Source organism: Phalacrocorax carbo, chromosome 5 (assembly GCF_963921805.1).
Source record: "Phalacrocorax carbo chromosome 5, bPhaCar2.1, whole genome shotgun sequence".
Taxonomy (NCBI): Eukaryota; Metazoa; Chordata; class Aves; order Suliformes; family Phalacrocoracidae; genus Phalacrocorax; species Phalacrocorax carbo.
In genome coordinates this window covers 6,225,279-6,247,842 of record NC_087517.1, presented here as the reverse complement: position 1 = coordinate 6,247,842, position 22,564 = coordinate 6,225,279, and the positions used below count along the sequence as shown (strand labels likewise).

At 36.5% G+C, this 22,564-nt stretch overlaps 1 protein-coding gene across 1 annotated transcript in view; it reads right to left on the bottom strand.

Moving 5' to 3' along the window:
- LRP1B (LDL receptor related protein 1B) overlaps positions 1-22,564 on the bottom strand; it is a 761,744-nt gene that overhangs the window by 223,348 nt on the left and 515,832 nt on the right. Inside the window, exons 24-29 of the mRNA XM_064451033.1 lie at positions 21,985-22,182; positions 20,165-20,369; positions 16,329-16,493; positions 15,157-15,401; positions 4,885-5,016; positions 3,454-3,681 (exon numbers count right to left, since the gene is read on the bottom strand). Coding sequence (XP_064307103.1) covers positions 3,454-3,681; positions 4,885-5,016; positions 15,157-15,401; positions 16,329-16,493; positions 20,165-20,369; positions 21,985-22,182 — 1,173 coding nt within the window. The remainder of the gene's footprint in view (positions 1-3,453; positions 3,682-4,884; positions 5,017-15,156; positions 15,402-16,328; positions 16,494-20,164; positions 20,370-21,984; positions 22,183-22,564) is intronic.

The window sequence follows — 22,564 nt, the reverse complement described above, 5'->3', positions numbered from 1 at the left end:
TCAGTAGGTAAGTAGCTACAGCACTGAAGAAGTTTTTTGGTTTTATTTCTGACAAGTTTGAAGACCCCAACTTACTCCTCTGCTTTCCTGGAAATGGCGAACCATCCGTCAGCGGATGGGAAGCAGTGAATGAATTCTTTATTTCACTTTGCTTGTGCATGCAGCTTTGGCTTCTCCTATTAAACTGTCTTTATCTCAACCCACGAGTTTTCTCATGTTTGCCCTTCTGACTCTCTCCCCCATCCCACTGTGGGGAGTGAGCGAACAGCTGTGTGGGGCTTAGCTGCCTTCTGGGATTAACCTACACCACCAGTATTACCTGAGGTAGCAAAATATAGGTAAGATATGATTAATCTGGTAGCTTCACAAGTGTCTTTGTATGCGATAGTCTTCCTTAGCAAGACATCAATTAAAAAATACATTACTATATGTTAATATCTGCATTAAATGCTGCTTAAGATCTGGATACCAACATGCTGCTCTGCCTTGGCTAACCGTGGTTCATATAGGGCAGCATCTCTGTAGACAAGGAAACAGGCCATTTAATGATTTCATTATAGTTCATGGTTTGTACACTGTCTCTTTGTCAACTTAATGTGGTTACTTCCACTGACAGCGTAATTGTCACTGAAAAACTAACCTGGATGTGGCTCTGGACATACATATACCCACTGTCATGGTTCAGCCCCATTCAGCCAACTAAACACCCCGCAGCCGCTCGCTCACCCCCCTCAACACTAGGGGATGAGGGAGAGAATCAGAAGAGCAAAAGCAAAAACAAACTTGTGGGTTGAGATAAGAACAGTTTAATAATTACAATAAAATAATAATAATGATGATTATTATTATAGCAATAACAATAACAATATAATAAAAAGGAAAAGGGGAAAAGAGGAAAAAACCAAAAACACAAGCGATACAACCGCTCACCACCTGCCAACCAATGCTGCCGGTCCCCGAGCTGTGCCTGCTGCCTGCCTGCCCCGGCCAGCTCCTCCCAGTTAGCATACTGGGCATGTCGTTACATGGTATGGAATATCCCTTTGGCCAGTTGGGGTCAGCTGTCCTGGCTGTGCCCCCTCCCCTCCCGCCTTCTTGTGCCCCTGGCAGAGCATGGGAGGCTGGAAAAGCCCTTGACTAATACAAGCACTGCCCAGCAACAACTAAAACATCGGTGTGTTATCAACATTGTTTTCATTCTAAGTCCAAAGCACAGCACTAGGCCAGACACAGTGAAGAAAATTAACTCTATCCCAGCTAAAACCATGACATACATATACATACATACATACATGCATGCAGGCATATACATAAAGTCAAACGATGACTGGGCATTAGGAAGTTTTCCAACTTCAGAGAATGCCACAAAGGACACCAAATACATAGCCTTGACCCATTTTAAACCCATATTAAACTGATCCTCTTCCTTTGGGTTTTTGGTGGGTTTGGTTTTTTTTTTGGTTGGAGGAACTAGAAAACAAGCATTTCGTACCCTTAAAAAGATTGAAGTATGACTGTTGAATCTTTGTGACGTTGGCATAAGTTTTCATCCAACAAAAATCCCACTAGTATGTGCTTACAAAGCTTCTTATGTTCTTGTAAGTATAAAAATATAACTCTAAGTAAATGAGATCATTTACACATAATAAGTAGTCTTTATATTGTTTTGATGTACCAGAACATTGTAATTTTGCAAATTTTATATACAATGAGTTACATCTGGCACAAAAAAAAAAAAAAACAAAAAAAAACCCACAAAACCTCCCCCCCCCCAAAAAACTCCACCACAGAAACTACCATAATAAAAAGAATATGAAAGGATGCTGATAAACAGAAATACTCACACATAGTATGTTTCTTTAAGTTTCTTGACAAGTTTTGTGATTTTTCACTATATGTTTTTGTAGTAAAGAGCATTTTTATTCTACTAGTATTTAAAAAAACAACAAGAACTCTTTCTCTTTTGGAGACCTTAAATCATGAAGTAAAGAAGAGCTCTAAGAGGCACTCTAAACCTTGTTCTTATTACAGGTACTGAAAAACATCTCCAATTGTTAATAATGCTGTCTCTGAGACAGCAGGGGAAAATAAGGATACCCACACAAAATAAATAAATTCATCAATCTACATAGTCAAGTGGGGATACTGCCGTATTTGTCCAATGATTTTCCAAAATATGCTCATACAGAACAAATATCTTCTAAAGCAACACCAGGGGCAGACCTTTAATTAGTTTTTTTAAAGTCCCAAAATAATCAGCTAAAGAAGTATTTTCTTTTCTGTTTTTAAAAATTTGTTTTCAAAATCAAAGAAGGTCCGATCTTGCAGAATTGAGTTCTTTCTTTTCTCCTCTTTCCCTTCAAACATATATTTAGCAGTTGAGTAACTGGACCTTTCAAAATTTGCCTCCAGATAGTCCGTCAGGCAGTTTTCCTACTTTCAAGCAGGTAAGTATATTAAAAAATAGACCACCATGTGATGCCAGAAGAAGAACTGACAGCGGCTGGAAACAAACAAACACAGACCTCTAGCAAGGACAACAAATGGTATCACTTTAATACTGGAGCCACCGACTCGGGTTGAAGCCATCAGGTACAGACTTTACAGTCCATTAAGTTTCTGTATTCAAAGTACAGAGCAAAATTGTCAGAACAACGGTGGTGTTAACTGCAGAAAACACTGCCAATCATGATTTTCCATTTGTAATAGTTTAAGTTCCCTTTTATTGCTGTAAATTACCTATCTATAATGAAAAAGCTTAGTAAATAAGAAAACCTGAATTGTAGTATTTTAAGTAACCGAAGCAGCAATGATGGAAGAAACGTATACAGGATTCAAAGACGCAGAATCAAAAGACTCCACTTCCTCATGGCATTCAAGTACTGCAAACAGCCTGGTGGCAATCAGTTTGAACATGACAAGTTGCAGGAAGCCAACAGGTAAACGTATAATGCCAGCGTCACCAAAATTACAAAGCTGCCATATCCTGTATTTCATGGAGAGTGCCAAAGCTGGAAGTTCTACACGAACTGGAAAGAAAAAGCAATGCTGATGGAGTTAATTTCTTCACTAGGTCAGCACAGATAGCTAAAGGCCATAGGAAATCCACATGAAATTCTTCAATGCAGAGCTCTGTCAGGATGCTGTTATTTTTTTTCCTTTTCCTCTTTATTCTTTCTATCTTCCCCAGAATACATTATTTCCATGGTTTACTAGACATTTCAATCTTGTATAAAATCAATGTTACAATTGCATCCCAATTTATTTAAATAAAAATGAATTATGAATCAATAAAATAAACTAGAATCCTAATCAAAATTGTGCTTTCTTATTGTTTAGATCAATTATCCAATACCAGTGAAAGGTATACATAACAAGAACTTGCACACTCATACTTTAGCATACTTATTTACCTACAATGAATTATTTTTATTTCAATGTTATGCTATTTACCTCTTGAAATAATGGTTTCTAAGCCAGTCCCATTAATGAAGGCACGCTTGATGGTCTGTGTTTTCACATCAGTCCAGTATAAGCGTTCCTCAACAGCATCAAAATCTATGACCGTCACATCATCAATGTCAGGAACAGTGAAGGCTGTGATGAAGTTGAAGTATGGGTTTTCTATGTCGACCCCTCTTATTTCTGAACGCCTTGCATAAAGAAGAAATTTCTTCCTTTCTATTAAAGAAAAGAAAAACATCACTCCTCATCCTCTTCACAACATTGGTAAGAGAAGTCAAAGTCATTAATTTGAGATCACCTTACAAACGTGTAAATGAAGTTTATATGAAATGATTTAACATCTCCAGAAAACCTGCAGCCTAGTGACACTTGAGAAATAAAGTATGTTACAGACCATGAAAATCACAGGAAAAATATATTAATTCTGGACACTGGACAAGAAGTTACTATGCCACTAAATCAATATGGTCTTGTTTAAGTCTAAGGAAAAAAAGTTCAGTGATATTTAAAGATTTTACCCACTTATCCCAATCAAAAATATATTGTTTCTTTGCACGTCATAACAGACATTAACATTTGGTATCTGAGGGGAACATAGTGTCACCATAACAGGGAAGTTTTGCAAACAACAAAACTCGGGAGGAATTCCACAATGTGTGTGTAAGCAGTGGAAGGCAAAAAGGTGGAAGAAAAAGAACACATTGATTGTCCTAATTTAGACATTCGCCAATGAAAAAGGGTGATACATTAAAGGCGAAACAGTACTCAAAAGTCTAAATTATTGGGGCAAGTGTCTGTGAATGAACTGTAAAGGCAACTTTTCCCCCCACAATACCCTTTATATGACAAAATACTTTTTGTGTATTTCCTAAACATTATTAATCAACACTGAAAAGAGTAATGCACTTCAAGGTTTTACAGATAGTAGGCAATTATTTGACATTTTGAGGGGTTTTATAGCTTAAAAATGTTTATTGTATTTTTTATAAAACTCCCCTGCAAGGCTGCACGTGTAATACTTGCTCTTCATTTTATTTTCTTAATCCTTGAAAATGAAACTAAGACAACTTTAGAAGAACAGGTAGAGATTTAAATTATTAAGTACCTTTGTGTTATTAAGCTTACCTGACTTATCATTTTCTGATGACGCACTTTAGAGTAAAATTCTTTCTGTTTTGCAGAGATAAGCTAACATATCATACACATAAGCAACAGAAAAAATGGTTGTGGTCATAAATATCAAAGCTCCACACACCTCATATATTAGAATAAGTTACCAATTCCCCCAAAGTGGATGTCCCTTAAAAATATATCATTAAAATACGCTGTAGAGATTGTTTTTAACATTATGTATTTTAATTTGTACAGTTCAAAATTCTAAAATCAATACAATTGTCAAGCTTTGGGAGGAAAACTTACCGTAACATGTTTTCTTGTCTAAAGACAGTTTCATCAGATGCGGACAGGCACATGCAGCACTTCTGTTGTGATTGATCAGGCACATGTGAGAACATGGACCTCTACCCTCGTTAGCAGCGCACGGATTGGAAGCTAAAATTGAATAATGGAGTGGTTAAAATATAAAAACACCTTTTGTAACGAAGGTTTGTCAGACTACCATAAGCTACACTGGTGAGAAAGTGGTGAAAATTCTGTTTGAAGACAAACCTGGCCTCATTGCTTCACTGAGCTTGTGCTCTAATCACTTTTAGTAGGATAATATTCAAGCACATATGTTTTATATTTTTTTTGTTAGGACAGCCACAACATTTATCATTCTAACTTCATGAAGTCACTGGATAATATTTTCCTAATGAGATATTAATTTTGCAGTCAATTTATAACATTTTAATGTAAAGAATTATACACTCCTAACCAGGACACATGGCATAAAAAAGTGTTAATGTGATGAGGACCTGAACAACAAGTTTCATTTTGTGTAGAGTCAAAGCTTAGATTGTGCGGTTAATTTTGGCAAATTCAATGTTCCCTCTCAGTTTGATCTACCTACTTGAATATCAGTTGGAAATCTAACATGCAAAGATAATTTGAAAAAAAAACATGCCAAAGTATTTCTTCGTTTCTCAGACAAAAACCTCTCCCAAGTGTAGCTTTTTTCAAGTGGCTTCCTACAGTTTACCCATAGAACAAGATGTGCTAAAATTGCTTTAAAGAGCGGAAGGAAATCTGACCCAGAGAAGACTTCTTAGGCTTACAAAAACTAGAAACTCTTCTTACTACCTTCATTCATTATTATACACACACAGTTCCAGAGCACTCCTGAAGAGACATTCCAAGCATAAACAGAAAAAGTAATGCTGAATTTTCCATTTACTAAAAAAACCTTAGAAAATTAACCGTGGGAATGACTGACTCATAAAGACAAACTTATAATTAACAAAATCAATTAGTTTATAACATATTCCTCCAACACTATGCTAGCCTGCAATGTAAGTACTTAGATAACTAGAGAAATCAGATATATGAATGTCTTTGCAAAATAAATTTGGCTCTACTGAAGCATTAAAATTTGAAGACAAACTCAAGGTTTGCTTCATGGAATAATTTCTTTTTCATCAATGCATCCTTAAATTTACCCACCAGTTCCTGAATCCTTTAACTACCTACTTGTCTATCCAGGTTCAAAAACTTGGATAAACCAGTTACTGAAATTCTACCAGCATCTGCCACCATTCTATCCAAAAATCACGGGCTTTTACAGTTTTCTGGAAAGTCATCCCATTTGCCCCTTTCAAACACTGGCAGCCCTGGGAGCCACTCAGCACCCTGCCAGCCTTCGCAGTTTCTCCTGCTATTCCAAGGTTTTTTCAAAAGAAGCATCCCATATTCCCTCTGTCAGCTCTTCCAAACCTCTAACAAAAAGTCAGCTGGGCCAGTAAGTTTAAATATATTTATTGCTGGTAAATGAATTAGTAACTACTTTGACTGCTAACAGACTGTAAATACCTTATTATCCTTACAGGATGACTATATTTGATTATGTCTTTCCCAAAAATTAAAATAGAGAAATGTTTATTTAACATCATCACTTTTCTTGTACCTGTAATAACAATGTGAAAAAATCTGCGGTGATCTCTTTTAAGAAGTACACAACATTGTGTGGAAGATAAAAAAAAAGTGAAGCTGAGGAAAAGAGACTGAAGTTAAAAAGGTTCCAGGAGCCCTTCAGGATAAGTATAAATTCTTAATGGATAACTAATATTAGTAAATATAGAGTCATCTGTCCCTATGAACTACCCATCAAAGATGAAACATTATTTAGGCTTTTGACAACATTGTGAGGGACATCATAGGATTGTTTAGGTTGAAAGCGATCTCAGGAGATCATCTAGTGATTCAACCTCCTGCATTCTTTGGCATTTTTAACACTGCTGAAGTGAGATTTGAAATTTAGTCATACATTTTGTAAAACAGCATTACCTTTAATGTACTTGCAAATACAGAGCAGTAATTTCAGCGGAACCTCAACCCCTTATTATGCATACAACTGTCTGTGGCAAGGATCTATTTAGGGCCTAAGAATAATAATCCCCATCTTGTCTTTCAATACAAGTAGTCCATTATGTTCTTCTCTACCGAAGTTGCTATTTGAGTATGGAATTCAAATAGAAGAACATACAGAAGAAAAACTGAAAGGCATGCTGTCTAATGACCATGTTAAAGAAAGAGTTGTGGTTGAAGCGTGCTACGAGCATCAACAACAAGGAGACAGTACAATTTGTGTACTATCTGTCCACGTCACATTTCCCTTCATATATCAGGGAATACAAAAGTGGTGGAAAAAGAAGTGTTATAGAGCAGACGTGTTTGTTTCCACATGCATGCACAACTGGAGGATTAATCTATCGTAATCTAAAAATTACATATTCCAGTACATATGTATATATTCCTTTCATATTCATACTGCTTTCACTGAATAACAGCTAAGCCCATTCTTTACTTTCTAATAAAAAATAATTCTCTTGAAGGCAAATAGGTATGCTATTGCTTTGACTCAAAAAATCGGCTATTTTACTGCCTTGTGCTAGTTCCAATAATTCCTCCTGTTTCTATTGTGAATAACCACATAGCCATTCCCTATTCACTTTCACCACGCCATTAATGATTTCACAGAAGGCCATCATATACAAACCTGTCTATAAGCTGTATTTCAAGAAGCATCAGCCTACCTGTCCTCATACAGAAACCTTTCCCATACCCTTAATCAGCCTGTCAAGCTTTCCCGGTACCTTTCATATGATCTGTATACGGTATTCATGATATGGGAGTGATATGGATTTATACCACATTGCAGTTCACTCACTATCTGTGGTTCTTTATTCCTTTCCTAAACATTTCCACCAATCTATTTTCCTTTTGATAACAGCAACCCACAGAACTGGCATTTTCACCAACTGGCCAGCCTTTTGCATTATTTAATTGATTTCCACTGCTGACTGCTTGCCAATCTACTTCTCTTGCAGTACTGCACACAGATATACATAGGTCAGTCTCTGTCATCGTATTTCTTCTCGACTGCTCTCTAAGACATTATTTAAACAAAATATTTGTTTTTCTTGACCAGTAACCCTTAAAAAACCCTCAGACATTCTATCACCAGTTGGCAAGTGAACAGTTACCCTGACAACCTCTGAAGACACATTCACTACGGACCAACTTATCCTCCATATTAACTTGATATTGAACCTGTCCCTCCTTGGCATCAAAATTTAGCTAGGCAAAATTTTAATCTTACACTATAATGGTGCGTGACATGATTAAATTCCGCCTACATCTTCAAATATATGCACTACAGTTACATCAAAAGGATACTTTTAAATTGCTGACAATCTATTCCCACTCATATTTAAAACCAGTTATAGATATAATCCTCTGCTCACTGTCAATACTTTCCATATTATATAGCTTTTCATAGGGCCAAAGATCCTTCTGCTGTACACAATCAGTTAAAATCTTTATATTACCTGATTATATCTGATTATTTTAGCATTAACCTTTGGAATTTTCAACTTAGGACTGTTCAGAGAATGCATTAATTCTAAAATACTATTTATTTCCTATATTCACTATTTCTACTTCAGTTTTTAATCGTTTACTTGAAGAATTAGTCAGCGTACCATCTAACGAAAATTTACATATTCACCATGAAACAAAATAAAAAGAATATTATTAGCTCAAAGTTAGCACAATTCCTCATCATATGCTATTGTATACAGTATGATAGCTTTATGGTGATTCTGAATCTCTTATTAATGAATCTCTCTGTTTCCTACCCCCCCCCAGTGTACATGAGAGATGAAGAGGTACTGCAAAAAAACAAACAAAGAAAAATGTAATTAAAGATAAAAGTCCAAAACTAAGAAGAGAGTGCCCGGAATGATTGACCTCACTGACATACAGGGCAGATAAAAAATGTATATGTAAAAGAATAACAAATGTAATGCTATGCTATTACCATGTGGGAAGGCCAAAGCCGATAGTATTTTTAGAAGTGGGTGCTATATTTTATAGAAAACTTTGAAAAATTGGAAATTTAGTGTTAAAGTAACAACAAAGGCTTAAATTAAATCTAAGTGTGAAAACAGAACGCATGTAACACAAGAGTTACATGACGAGTGACTGAGAAATAAAACTTCTGATAAAATTCAATACATATACAGTAATATACAAGGAAAAAAACAATCTCAAGTTACATACATGAGGATGAGCACTGAAATAGCATCCATACCTAAAAGATCCTTTTCTGAAGAAACAGATTATATTTACACTTATGGAATGGCTGTCTAATACCCCTCTTATTACAAGATCTAGGACATGCTGACGCTAATACTTAATAAAATAAAGTATTAGGGTCAAAACAAGCAAGATGAGGTCCTCTCTCACCGAGTGCATAGTTACGCACCAGAGCCATCTGCCCAAAAAGTTGTAGACATCAAGAGTTTGTGTAAGTTCAAAAGTCAAGTAGATACCATTTTAGGCTCAAAAATCACTGGGTTACAGGTTACTGGAAGGTGACAGGCTATAGGGGAGGACCATGGCTGTTACCTTCCCCCAGGTCCGTTCCTGTCTGTAGGCAATGATCAGCCGTTGTCAAAGACAGAATGCCGAGTTAAGACAAAGGTAGGAAAGACTGCTTTTATAATTCCTAAAACAAAAATGGAACTTTCACAAGGCACAAAGGAATCCAACTTAAAGTTCAGAAGGACTGTATATATTTTGCACAACACATATACTAATCTTGTTGCTGGTTTTGAAGTAAAAAGAATGTATACAAGAAGGTTGCGATGAAATCTCAGACTAACAAAATTTTTAAATTCCCCCAAAATAAAAGAGCCAAAATTTTGCTCATGCATCTTAAGCTACATTTCTGTAAAAAGTTATTTATTTTAAACTGCTGGCAATCCAGGCCTCAACAAAATATTGTAACACAACAGTAGCATGATGTTAAATGTTTTTCATGCTTTAATTACAGAAGAGCCCAGTGGTACCAACATACTTTATATTCAGCAGTTACTGTACTGCTTGTCCTGATTTTCAGTCTATAAAAATTCAATCTGCAAAAAGAAAAATAATGTCATGGCTATGGTTTTTTTCTTAAGTTCAAAGTAATATCCTTGAGAAATGCAAAAAACTGGGGAATGTGTGAGGATTTCACAGCGTTCTGTTTTCAAGCTGTGATCCTTCCAATGCACTATATTTACTCCTCTCAACACTGTCCTCAGTAGTACACCTCATGGTACAAGTACAACTTCTTGCGCCTAAAATAAATGACCCTTTTCCTTGCAGCAAGTAGATTTTTAAAATACAATGTTATTTGAGAAAAATATTCTTCCTAGAAAACCAGTGTTTGCTATGTTAATAGCATTCCTGATACCCAGCTTTGATTTGGTGAAGATGAATAGGTCTCAAACACATATTGCTGAGATGTGACATCATTCTGCATTAGATCATGAAGCCTTCCATAATCCCCTGTGGTTTCCTAACAGATGAACCTATCATCCATACATATATCTCACTATAATTTCACTACCTGATATTAGCATCTGTCCTAGATTAACTGAAATAATGTTGCTTTAGGCTACAGGAATTTCTTTAGCTCTGCTCTACTTTATTTCAATCAAAATAAGTTGCTTGAAATATTTTAAAAGCTAATAACCTTTCACCTATATAGTTGACCCAGATGTATACCTATGGAGCCGAGACTACAAAATGTTTGGCCTTCAGTGATATGTTTATACTGACATTTTGCAGTGTAAATCTACTGTTAATTTTATCTGGGGATTCTAAACTGCATGCTATCTGGTTTCATTTATTGCAAAATTGCTACAAATTCAAAAGAAAAATTAAGAAGTAATTGCATAGTATCACCATTTTTCTCTAGCTCCAATAAAGCTAGGTACTGGAGATTTGTAGGAATAAATTGCTTTTATTGAAAGAGAATAATTTAGAGCAAACCCAGAAGGCAAATCATAAATCAGAATCTGGTGTTTTCTACATCACAAAATAAAAGCTGCAATTACACAATGTGATATTTGAACTTCTTGATTCCAGCAAATAACTGCTGAAAACTCTTCTACAGCTTATACCTTGCCTTGAGGCCAAGGTATCTGTGACTATGGAATACTGACTGATGTCTCCCTAGGCTATAGTCTCTCTCTAAAGATGTTGCCTGGCCCCAGTCTAAACAGAAAATACTTGGGGTTTTTTTCCTAACAAAAAGAAATGGCTAATGGGAGCTCTACTGCTACTGTGAAAATAAAGAACACAGTTCCTCAAATCCCAAAGTTCAGGAAGTGACTAATTATAAAAAATAGCAAAAAACATCACCTGAACGGGGTGTGCAGAGATATATATTTACTCCACCCATATTTTAAGATCCTGGGCATACCTACTCTTTTGTCCATAAGTCCAAAAGTTTTGTTAGAACAGCACCCTGGCCTAAAAAGTAAACTCTCATAAGAGGCTTATTTCAAGGAGTAATAAAGCCCAAGCAACTTGAAATCCACTGAAAAACAGTAACATTCTTCTTTAATGAAAGTCCATTACTATTTTAAATTAAAGCCATCAGAAAAAATGTATCCTCATGCATATGTCACATATTGCAAGGTAGATTAGGAGCTGTTTACTGTGAGTCCTTATCACAGTTGTCATCATGCTTAGACTCACAAACGAACAGTGAGCTGTATTCATTGCTCTCCTTTTCTTCAGTGCATGCTAGTAGAGAGCATTCTTCAAATCTTTTGACAACTAGTGTGCAGGGAGAATTTTACTTGCTGGTGCTCATTTACATTAGATAGCTCTATCCATAGTCCTCTATGTGTAACTAATGCAGAACTGGCTTCTAAGACATTTACAAAGCCATACAAAACTGTAAGGATTTCATGTTTACAGATAAAGATTGCTTAGAACCTACTAACATAAAAGCTTGAATAGCTTACTGAGCATTAGAAACTTTGGGTGAGAAGAAAAAAAAAATTGTTTCCCAGTATTAAAAAAACCAAGTATTTGTGATACAAATTTTAAAGTAGTTTCTACTACTACTAACATTTTGGGAAAACTGTTGAAATTTATGCAGAGATCATGGAACATTCTTTAACTAATTGGTGGTCATCCTCCAGCAAGTCTTTTTTCAGCATTGGTGTTTTCCAGGGCACATCCCAAGAGCTTCTATAGCTACACACAGCCCAGATGTGTCCTGTAACAATAGATAGGATGCACCTGGTGGTATCTCAACCATGTCAGAATGTAATGTTGAACTCAAACCTATAAAAATAAGGGGGAAAATGTACATATCCATTTGCATATCTGAAGAACATGTATGTACAAATGCATATGTTTAAGTATATATCCACATACTAACTATGCATTATTACAGACGTGATATCTATAAAATATGCATTACCTACACCCTAGGTAATCTGTATCCTTAATTTCACTTACACTAAATAACCTACAGAAAGTCAAAGACAGGTGATGGAGAATTAGAGACAGTGAAGTTACAAGGGAGGAATGAACAATTTATGGGAGCCAGGAGACAGCAAGACCACTGCAGAAGAATAGTTGCTGGAGTAAACTTAAACGCATTTATAATCAATATGAGGGCAGCTCACCTCATTCATTAATCATGACTTGTTCTGTTATGGATGATCTGTTTTGTGGTTTACAAATAAGCCATGAGTTATTGCTTATAAAAAAAGCTACAGAGACTCAATTCTTCCCTCTGATGGCTGATACAGCTAATAAAAGATTTGCTACACATGTATAGGAAAGCTATGTTGAAGAGCTGGATTATCTTGAAAAAGCTGGCATTTCAGCTTTTTGAAAGGCTGAGAGGTTCTGAGCTCTGTCTCTTTTTGATCGATACTCTAATGTATCTCTTTACAAGAACGGGTTTTGAAATTCTCAGCAATATCATAGTAATGTCTTCCTGTCCTATATTTGGTTTTGTAACTTTAGATTTATTTTAAACATCAATGTAGCTAGAGTCGTATCAAAAAATATCACTTTATTTAGTTCTTCATTTTACATGGGGAACCACTGAGAGAAGTGATCTCCAAGTATACCCTTCCAACAAAATAACTCAGAGAGTTTAATCGGGACTGTTTTCATCTGCTCAGCATCCCATCATATTCTTTCATTACTACTTCAGCTAACCACCTCATCCACATTATTTCCCATTGAATAAAGTCCAGCATCTGATCCAGAAGTCCAAAGACTCCTAGTAAATTACTATGTAACAACACTATCCAACTCTTTCCATTAACATTTATGATTCCTAACTCAGGGATAGAGGTATTTTGAAGAGCTCAACGGCTGAAAAGTCAGAGAAGGAGGAACTATAAAGCCGAATTAAAATTATCTTTTTTATGATGGCAGAAGTAGACATAACTGTTAGGAAGAAGAATAATATTGCCAGTTGTCAGCAAGGTACTAAGTGTCTTGGATTCACCTATCCTCAACTCAACAGCAGTTGGGGAAGGGAAGTAAAAGGAAGTATGAGGGAAGGCAGGAAGATGTGTTTGGACAGTAGCACATAGTGCTACCAACAGGTAGGTATCAGGATGAAATTACAGCAAAATGTGCCATGTCCCTCTATAATTAATTTGGATTTGATCATTCCTTATGTTATTAGCAACATGCTTAGGTACAGTCTATATATTGCTATAACTGAAGGCAGAAAATTTTGAGTGGAAAATAATTTTACACCAGTTAAAGAAAATCTCTGTATTTGTAATCCTCATAATCCTCAGAAAAGTAATAAATACAGTTATACTCTAGAAAAATACTAGATGTGCAAGTAATGGGCTATTCTGTGATTTCTTTCTTGGTCCTCATGAACCTTCACACGTATGGCCACTGAAGTCAATAACCTAAAATTCTTGACTAAATATTTACCATCTGAATGAGAGATTCACTACTCAGTGATAACATCATTTGAAGCTTCAGCTGAAATTATAAGGAAATCATTAGTCTCTTTACCTATGTGACAGGCATTGTAAATCTGTCTCAGGGAGCTAAGTTTTAGCAGGTTCCTGCATTTTTCATTAGGAATTAAATAGACCATTTCATTAAACCATATATATAAAATCTGGTCAGTTTTCATTTTCAAGATTAATACAGTCTTATCTTAAGTTGTAGTAGCTGAAGATTACTAAATATACAACTACTGATGGACTATCTATCTAATGACAAAGCCTACGCACTTCCTATAATTGTACAGCAGTGGTCTCGTATAAATAGATGTTATACTATAAAAGCTGGTAGAAAATTGAAATAGACATATATATGGATGAAGACGTAAGCTTTATAGAGATGAAAATGGGGAGTTAAAGTTACAAAATAATGTATCAAGAAATAAAGAATTTCCTATTATTTAATTAACGCATACACTGTGAACTTCCTTTCAGTTTTGATCGTTATCCACACCAAACATAAATTTTGATGCTTCTTCAAGTTTTAAACTCAAAACTCATGCCTCCAGCAGATTGAGTTCATTCTCCCATGAAAGACATATTGTGTTACTTTGAAATTGAAAATTGTGAATGTTATTTTAAAATAAATGCTCTTAAGTGAGTAGAGTATGCTTTGGAAAAGTGTCAGGTTTTGGACAACATCCAACTGAGGCTATTTAGGTAGAAAAGTAGTGGTCCGTAGTGGTGGAATCTAAATTATGCAGTCCTAAGAGTGAACAAAAAGACTGAGAAGCAAATAGAGACAGACAAATGAATGAGTAATTTAAGGCAAATTATAGTTCAAAGTGAATATTTACAGCTAACAATTGTATACACAGTTTATTTCACAGAAAAGTTAATCTTCCTCTGGAGAGAAGCAAGAGAAAGACAGCAAACATGGTTATGTTTACTTCTGTCAGACTAGTTACTTGAGTTAAAAAAATAAGTAAATTTGAAACCTTTTAAATAAATGTTGGTCCTGCACCATATTTGTAACAGATCAAGAACAGGAGTCCAAATGGGCAATATTCACAGACACTGATCCCATGAAGCTTCTGGTTTGAATAAAGATTCTGTTACCACCTAAGGAACACCAGTGCTGAATACATTCAATTAGGAATTGTCAGTTCAAGGCAAATTCATAAGCAGATAATTGTATATAAAAAGAATACTTTTTTCCCCTCATAGGATTAATAATTACTTTTCTATAAATAGTCACCTTGTGGTTGACGACTTGGATGATATATCTGAAGATCAAATGGCTGAGCACTTGTTTTTTGTATTACACTGACATTTTGGCCAGTCCATTTATTGGCTTTTGCAAGTGTATTGGTCCGCCAATCTGTCCAATATACTTCACTCCCATATAAAGAAACAGCAAAAGGGTGGGAAAGATATTCATGACCCCGTATAATCTCTATCATGCTGGATCCATCATATAATGCAGAATAAATGGCATCCGATCTACAAGATAATCCCAAATTTAAGATTACATAGAAATAAAATAAAAATCACACAACCATTATGACATTGGTGCAAAATGTATAAGGACTTTACTCTTACATACTGGTAAGACCAAAGAATGTTTATAGTGCAGTCATTAACTTCAGAGATGATTTAGTTCACATTATTAATTTAACTAGGGCTATGAAATACCGGTTTGCTTGTATACTATTTTTAAATTCAAATTTACCTCCATGCTGTGAAAATACAGCAGGAGAACTGGGTTTCCATTCAGATGAACTTACGGAAAAAACAGTAGAATAGCTTGCATCTTCTGTGTGTAAGTGTCAGGGAGGACAAATGGTGGACTGCTCTCTAAGGCACAGGGAGCCAGGAGCAATGGATGATACCACGGCTGGCAAGGCAGAGGCTTCACTCTCCAAGGCCACATCCCACTGACCCTGAGCAAACTGAACAGGGCAGGCCCAAGGGATGGCAGCCAGGTTCAACCAAGAGCCCAAATCACCACAAAAGTTTGTCGTGGAGAGACAGGTCACACCAGGAAGCCACCCTGTGGGCTGGGGTCTCAAACAACAGAACGCATTGCCAGGCAGTGGTGTGCCTGGGCTGGACACTGGTGCTCCACTGGTGACTCTCAGGCAGGAGGCGAGCTCCAGGGCTCTGCTGAAATGGGCTCCTGAGGCCATGGGCAGCATGTGTGGAGGAAGCTCCCTGAGAAGCCTGGTAAGGGCCATTCAGTTCTGCTGGTGCCGTGAAGAAATTATGTATAACAGCAATGCAATTGAAGTCATGTACATACTGTACATTTGCTCAGGAGACTCTTTACATAGATAATGTACATAACTATATTCCACTTACAACGTAGTTATATTTTTGTATGCGACAATAAGGATTTATAAACAGATAAGAATACTCTTATCACTTTACCTGGCATCTGTCCATACTATTCTTTTTTCAAAGTGATCTACAGTAAGGCCGTTAGGCCAGGCTCCAGTATCCATATCTTTATATATGATCTTTCTTTCTGCTCCGCTCATGGAAGCGGATTCAATGCGAGGAAAATTTGCATCCCAGTCTGTCCAAAACAGGATTCTGTTGAGAGGAAAAGAGATACAAGAAAATATTAAAGCATGCAGAATAATTTCAAATGGTTCAAATAAGACAGTAGTTGAATAAAAAGTTGAAACATTCCCATGTTTTAAATAAAAGGAATAAGCATACATTACTTTGGACAACTATATAAATCCCTTGTAGTAACGGGGTAACTGGGAGGTAATATTTCATTATTAGTGTTAGAAAAATCATGAAACTCAAGAAGTTTTTTAAAAACTAGAAGTTCAATAGCATTGCCTTTTTCATGTCCATTAATACAAGTAATAGCTTGGTTTGTCTTTCTTCTATAATTAGAAACCCAGCTCATTAAAAAAAAAATATAATGAGAGCCTTTGAGAGCAATCCATAGATGAGGAGGATGGGGAGGGGAGAAAGGGAAGAAAGCTGATTTGAGGTAGCAGGGATTAAGGAACATGATAAACTAGAGATCTGCATTTATTATTTAGAGTGTTCCAATGAAGACCCTTAGGTTTTGGTATGCCATTAATGGATTTTATACAGATTAGTCTTGCTTAAAAAAACCGAAAAGATGTGTTGTACGGTAAGCTCTCTCAGTTACGTACTATCTCCGATTTTTTTCTAATAAGGCGAGCTTTCACCTGTATAACCAAAGAAGTTTCCTGTTATGTAGCAGAAGTAGTGTCACCAAAAGGCCAAAAATACACTTAACTGCTCTTAACTTACAAAGTTTTCAACAACACACTTTTTTTTAATTTGTTAAAGGAAAAGAATACCTTTAATATGAAAACTTTTAATAAATTCTAAAAAGCTAATTGCAGAGAGTCAGACTGTAACAAAACTTTTGACAAGTAACATCAGACAGCTTCAGTCCTGAACATATATCCTAATAAGGCCTCTCCATTTAGTGCCTGTGAACAACAGTGCCTGTGAACTACATTTAAATAATAAGAGATAAGGGTATAAAAAGGCCTGTCTTGCTACCAAACTCCAATTCTAACTCCCTCCCTGGGTGAGGGTCTCTGCTCCGTGTGTGCGCTGCGCATATAGACAGCTTCTTGCCAGCCCAGGTGGCAGCTCGCAGGGCCTGTACATCTGGGGTGCCAGCAACTGGCGAGAGCGAGGGTACGGACATGGGCACTTGACCGCTGGCAAAGGTGAAGGCAGACCGGTGAGTGGGTTAAACAGATGGGAGCCAGATGTGCGCTAGCATGTCTGGGAGCAAGGCACCTGGGAGTGCTGGCTACTAGCAGGGTCAGGCTAACTGGCAGAGAGACCATGAGCTCTGGGGCCTGACTGAGAGACATTTAGGTGTGTGTGGCAGCTGGAGACAGCAAGGAGCCAGGGCTAGCTGCTGGGTAGGACTAGGTTTCTACGCCCAGTTACAGCAGTGTGTGGTGGGATCCTCACCAGCAGCTGGTGTGGGGCTGCAGCCTCAGGGGCTCACACATCCTGGAGCTGGCAGCTCAGCCATCCCAGGGCCAGCCCCTGGCTACACTGACCGCCTAAACACAGCTACTGCAGGAATCCACATCACGCATATATATGTATTTCCCACTAAGAGACCTTCAGCCTTAACAGCCAGAGAGGTTGAGACCATTAGTGCTGTTTGTTCGTCTCAGTGCTGAGAGTTTCTGCCTGTGTAGATCTCTGTGGCCCGTCATGTATATACATTTATGTATGTAGTATGTGTGCATCAGTTTGTGCGTGGACTGGGAAGACCCGCTCAGACTCACTGCAGGTTGGAATCAAAGGCATGGAGCTACGGCAGCCTTGCCTCCATTGGGATACAGGATTTGTTGAACCCTAACAGAACCATCTACTTTGAAACATCAGTGTTCGTTTATCCATATTTATTTGTGAGAAGACTGAAGAGCTGTTCCTGTCTGCGTTCAGAGATTTTATTCTTTCCTCACTTCTAAGAAAATGTAACACACAATTGTTTCTAGCTTTTCTAAAGGCAGATTAAGCCTTCAGTTTCAGAAATAATAGTGATTTGATTTTTTTCTTCCTCCCAACCATTCAATTTGAACAACTTATCTGCCAATTCTTCCGCCAAGAAGATGCCTCTTTTTAAAGATCTCTATAGATAAGCGATGCAGTCCCTAAATAAGCTTTCTAGCATCTGAACTGAGAGGGCAGAGTCCTTACTCATTAAGGTGTGTACTTCCTAATGCAGAATTTTAGGACCCAGAAGGACCCCAATTTCCTGAATCTGGACCTTTCTCTGTTTTTATTTTTATGTCCACAGCAGTGTTACTCAACTAAATATTCAGTGAAGACACATGATATACCATAGCAGGTTCCTAAGGAAAATTAAATATAATGATTCTGCAAACCCTTGGTAATTTATATTATTTTTGGCCACATCTAATTTGGTGGTGGTGGTTCCCCCCCAGCCCAAAAGAACAATTAATATGAAGATGTAGCTATTGACCATTACCTTTTGGCCTCTCTAAAATGATCTAGCTACACACAACACTGGGTAATGAAATTTCGTGATGAGTTTGCAATTTCATACAGCCTCAAAGTACTGCTCTAACTCCAAGAATAGTCAATGTTTTTTTGTTGCAGCAGACTGAATTTCAACACAGAATCAGAAACGACACCTAGCTTAACAGGGAGTTAAGGGTTCCATGAGCAGGTTTACTTCCCTTTCACTACTTAAGCCTGTTGACTTAATTTTTAATATAAATGGCTTGTATGGGTCATTTTTGCTCTGCCCCAAAAAATGAGAGGCAAATTTTAAAAGGAATCAAAAATATCCTAAGCAAAGTTTTAATGTTAGGTTTTTTACTGTGAAGATTTTAAAATGGAATTGTGAACTACATTGATGTGTTTGATCATTGCTAAAACTACACTCTAGGGGAAAACAGTTTTTATTGTGTTAGAATATTACCAAAATCTGGCAATACTTTAATTTAAGTGTACTTTTTTTCAACACCCAATTTTGGCCTGTTTTAACTTATATTTTGTTTGATATTATGAAAACTTTCTCATATGACAGGCATTAGATAAAGTACATATTTATGGTAGTAGGCTGAATCTACTACTCAGTTGCTTATGATTAATAATATTCCTGTTTATAGGGTATCCTTTGTGAATAGGTAGAAAAAATACCAAGATAAGTTGGCAAACATTATCTCCACTTTAAAGATGGAGAACAAAACACAGAAGATGGGATTTACCTCACTAACTTTTAGTCTTCCAGTAACATCTAAGCTATACTTTTATAGTCCCACAAAAAAAAAAAAAGGAAAAAAAAAAAAAGGAAAAAAAAAAAAAAGAAAAAAAAAGAAAACCCCACAACCAATCAATCTCTAAGTGAGATGAACCACCTTGGCAATACCTAAATCTGCCCATTAACCACACAGGAAGGTTAGACCGAAGCCTTCAGTTACTACCATCCACATTAAAAAAAAATTTACATGAAACAATCACACAGCAAGGGAATTAATTTGCCAACAAATAGAGCCCTGTATCTCCCGACTTACCTTTACTTAACACTTTTCATTGGCGTAAAACACATTAATAATGTATTGTATTTCACTCAAAATATACTTTCAAGAACTATTAAAGACAAATTAGGAACTATAACTCAACAAAAAATGGAAAACAAATAATCTCATGCTTAAACCTCTACCTTTAAAATACTTTGCAGCACAAAAAAAGTAATCTTTTTTTCTATTTACCCATATCTGGGATCCAAAGCAATAGCCCTTGGATGTTCCATAGCTCCTGCTATCAGCGTTGTTCTCAAAGTGCCATCTAGTTTTGCTACTTCAATTTGGTCCAAATTGCTGTCTATCCAGTATATGTTTCCTGCAATCCAATCTACAGTAAGACCTTCAGGCGTGGCCAGGCCATGCTGTACTACCACCTCAATGGCACTAACACCTTAAAAAACAAAAAGAAGCAGGGGTGGGGGAAGAAAGACAGAGTCTTAAAGAACTAATATAGAGTCTGACATAGTGAACACGGACCTACAAGTCTATCATATGCTCTTGGAGAGCATCCTTGATTAAACTGATGGACAATAATACTTTGTTCCACACGACATCTTTTCTTTACAAACGCGGCAGACTGCTGTAAGTAAGTACACCTCTGGCAATATACAAATAAACGCCATTCCACAGTAATAGAAATTTTTAGTTCTCTGATGCTCTAGTAAGTAAAGCTCTGAAACTTTCAAAAAAGGTCAGAGATCACATGCAGAGTTACACAGGAGACGTACATGTGCCCTATTACCAGTGACCTCTTTTGCAGCATCTGTGAGGACACGCTCATGCTTTGCCTCCCAGTGACTAGACATACTAGACAAAACGCATGCAGCTCTATTTCAGTTCTTTCTCAATCAGGAAAAGGGGAAAACTGAAACTTTGTGAGGAAGAAATGGCAGGGAGACATTTGGGCTACACATTTTGAAAAGCTCTACAATAAATAGCCTTACTTTATTCCTTCAAATTCACATGCATTATTCATACTGTCACTGCCTACTGACAGCTCTTCCCTACCAAATACTTCCTCTGGAGGGTCTCAAAATTTTTCACGCGAACGGCAACTACAGAAGGACTCTGTTAGCCCTCAGGACTTCCAGTAAGGCACAGTGCTTTTTGCAGATGCCAGTCATTTGTTGACAGCTGCAAGACTGAGGGAGTAAATTATTTTTCTTTTTAATAGAGCACAGAAGTCACATGGGTTTTGGTATAGTGTGATTATAATAAAGCATGATGACAACAGACTACCTTACTGGTTTCATACAAACACAACCATTAATGAAAAGTAGCAAGTCTTTGCATACTTAGCAGTGTAGGATATTCCTTTCCTAGTCTGGATCTGAGGATATAAAAATACCCACAAATACCATCTATTATGGAAAATGAAAAAATCCCCCAAACCAAAACACAAATATGTTGGAGAACATCGGTACGAATGCATACATGAACTTTTACAAAAGCAAGTTAAACATGCTTACGCCTGTTAGCTCATGCAGGAATGAAAGCACCTGAATATACATTTTAACAAAGTACATTCTGTAGAAACACTTTTGCATATATTATGAGATCATATTGAGTTATAGGCCATAATTATGTCACCAGGGCAAAGAACAAGTCTTTCTGAATGCTATAAAATTATGAAGCAAAATCTTTCACCTAGTGAGAGCAGATAGTTTATCAGATGTCTGATAAATTCTTATACTTTTTTATTAAGGTGAAGGTAAACTACAAAAAATGAAAAAAATCAGTATTGCACTCATTGGACCAGGAAGAAATATCATCCCTTTGCATTTGCCATTTTCTTCCTCCTATAGCCTATTGCAAAAGAAATTTATAACAAAAAGTCTTTTTCGAGCTCTATATCAAGTACAATCTAGATATATTCCTTTTTTTAAGGCAAAATGCCATCATAAATTCTGTTTCTGTGAATGGTAGCTCAGTTACAATTTATCAGGTCTGACACCCTGTAACTGCAGTTGTTCTTACTGTTAAGAAATTAAAGATTAAATTCATACCTCCAGTATCAGAGAGCTTGCCTCTGTAAATTTTGTCCTCTACCACATCTGTCCAGTACAGTAAACTCTGACTGAAATGAAAATCAAGTGCTATTGTATTTCTTAAACCAGGAACTAAGAGGCTGTAGTCACGTTTGTGAAGATCAATTTTTCTGATCTCATGTCGAATAGAAAAAATTATGAAAGCCTCAAATGGATCTGGAAGGAGAAGATTATACATTTCAAAAGAATAGTAAAGAAGGTACTGTTACATATTGATATAAACGAGAAGTGGAATAAGAACAACAGAATACTTTATCAGGAGAAACAGATGATTAAAACAATTCATCTTCTGATAAGGAGTCTTTCAGATACATTTTTAGTCCCACAGACCTCTCCCTTCTAGCATTATCTTTGATCACAACTAGAGATATTAAACATTAAATTTGGGAATATCAAACTCAAATATTGAACCATGTTTTGTAGCTTTACCACAAGGAGTCCATAGTTAGAGCTGTAAAAAAAGTTGCATGTCATCAAAATGAAAATCTGCTTTCTCAAAAGTTTCAGAAAAAAATAATCCATTACATTATACATTGCT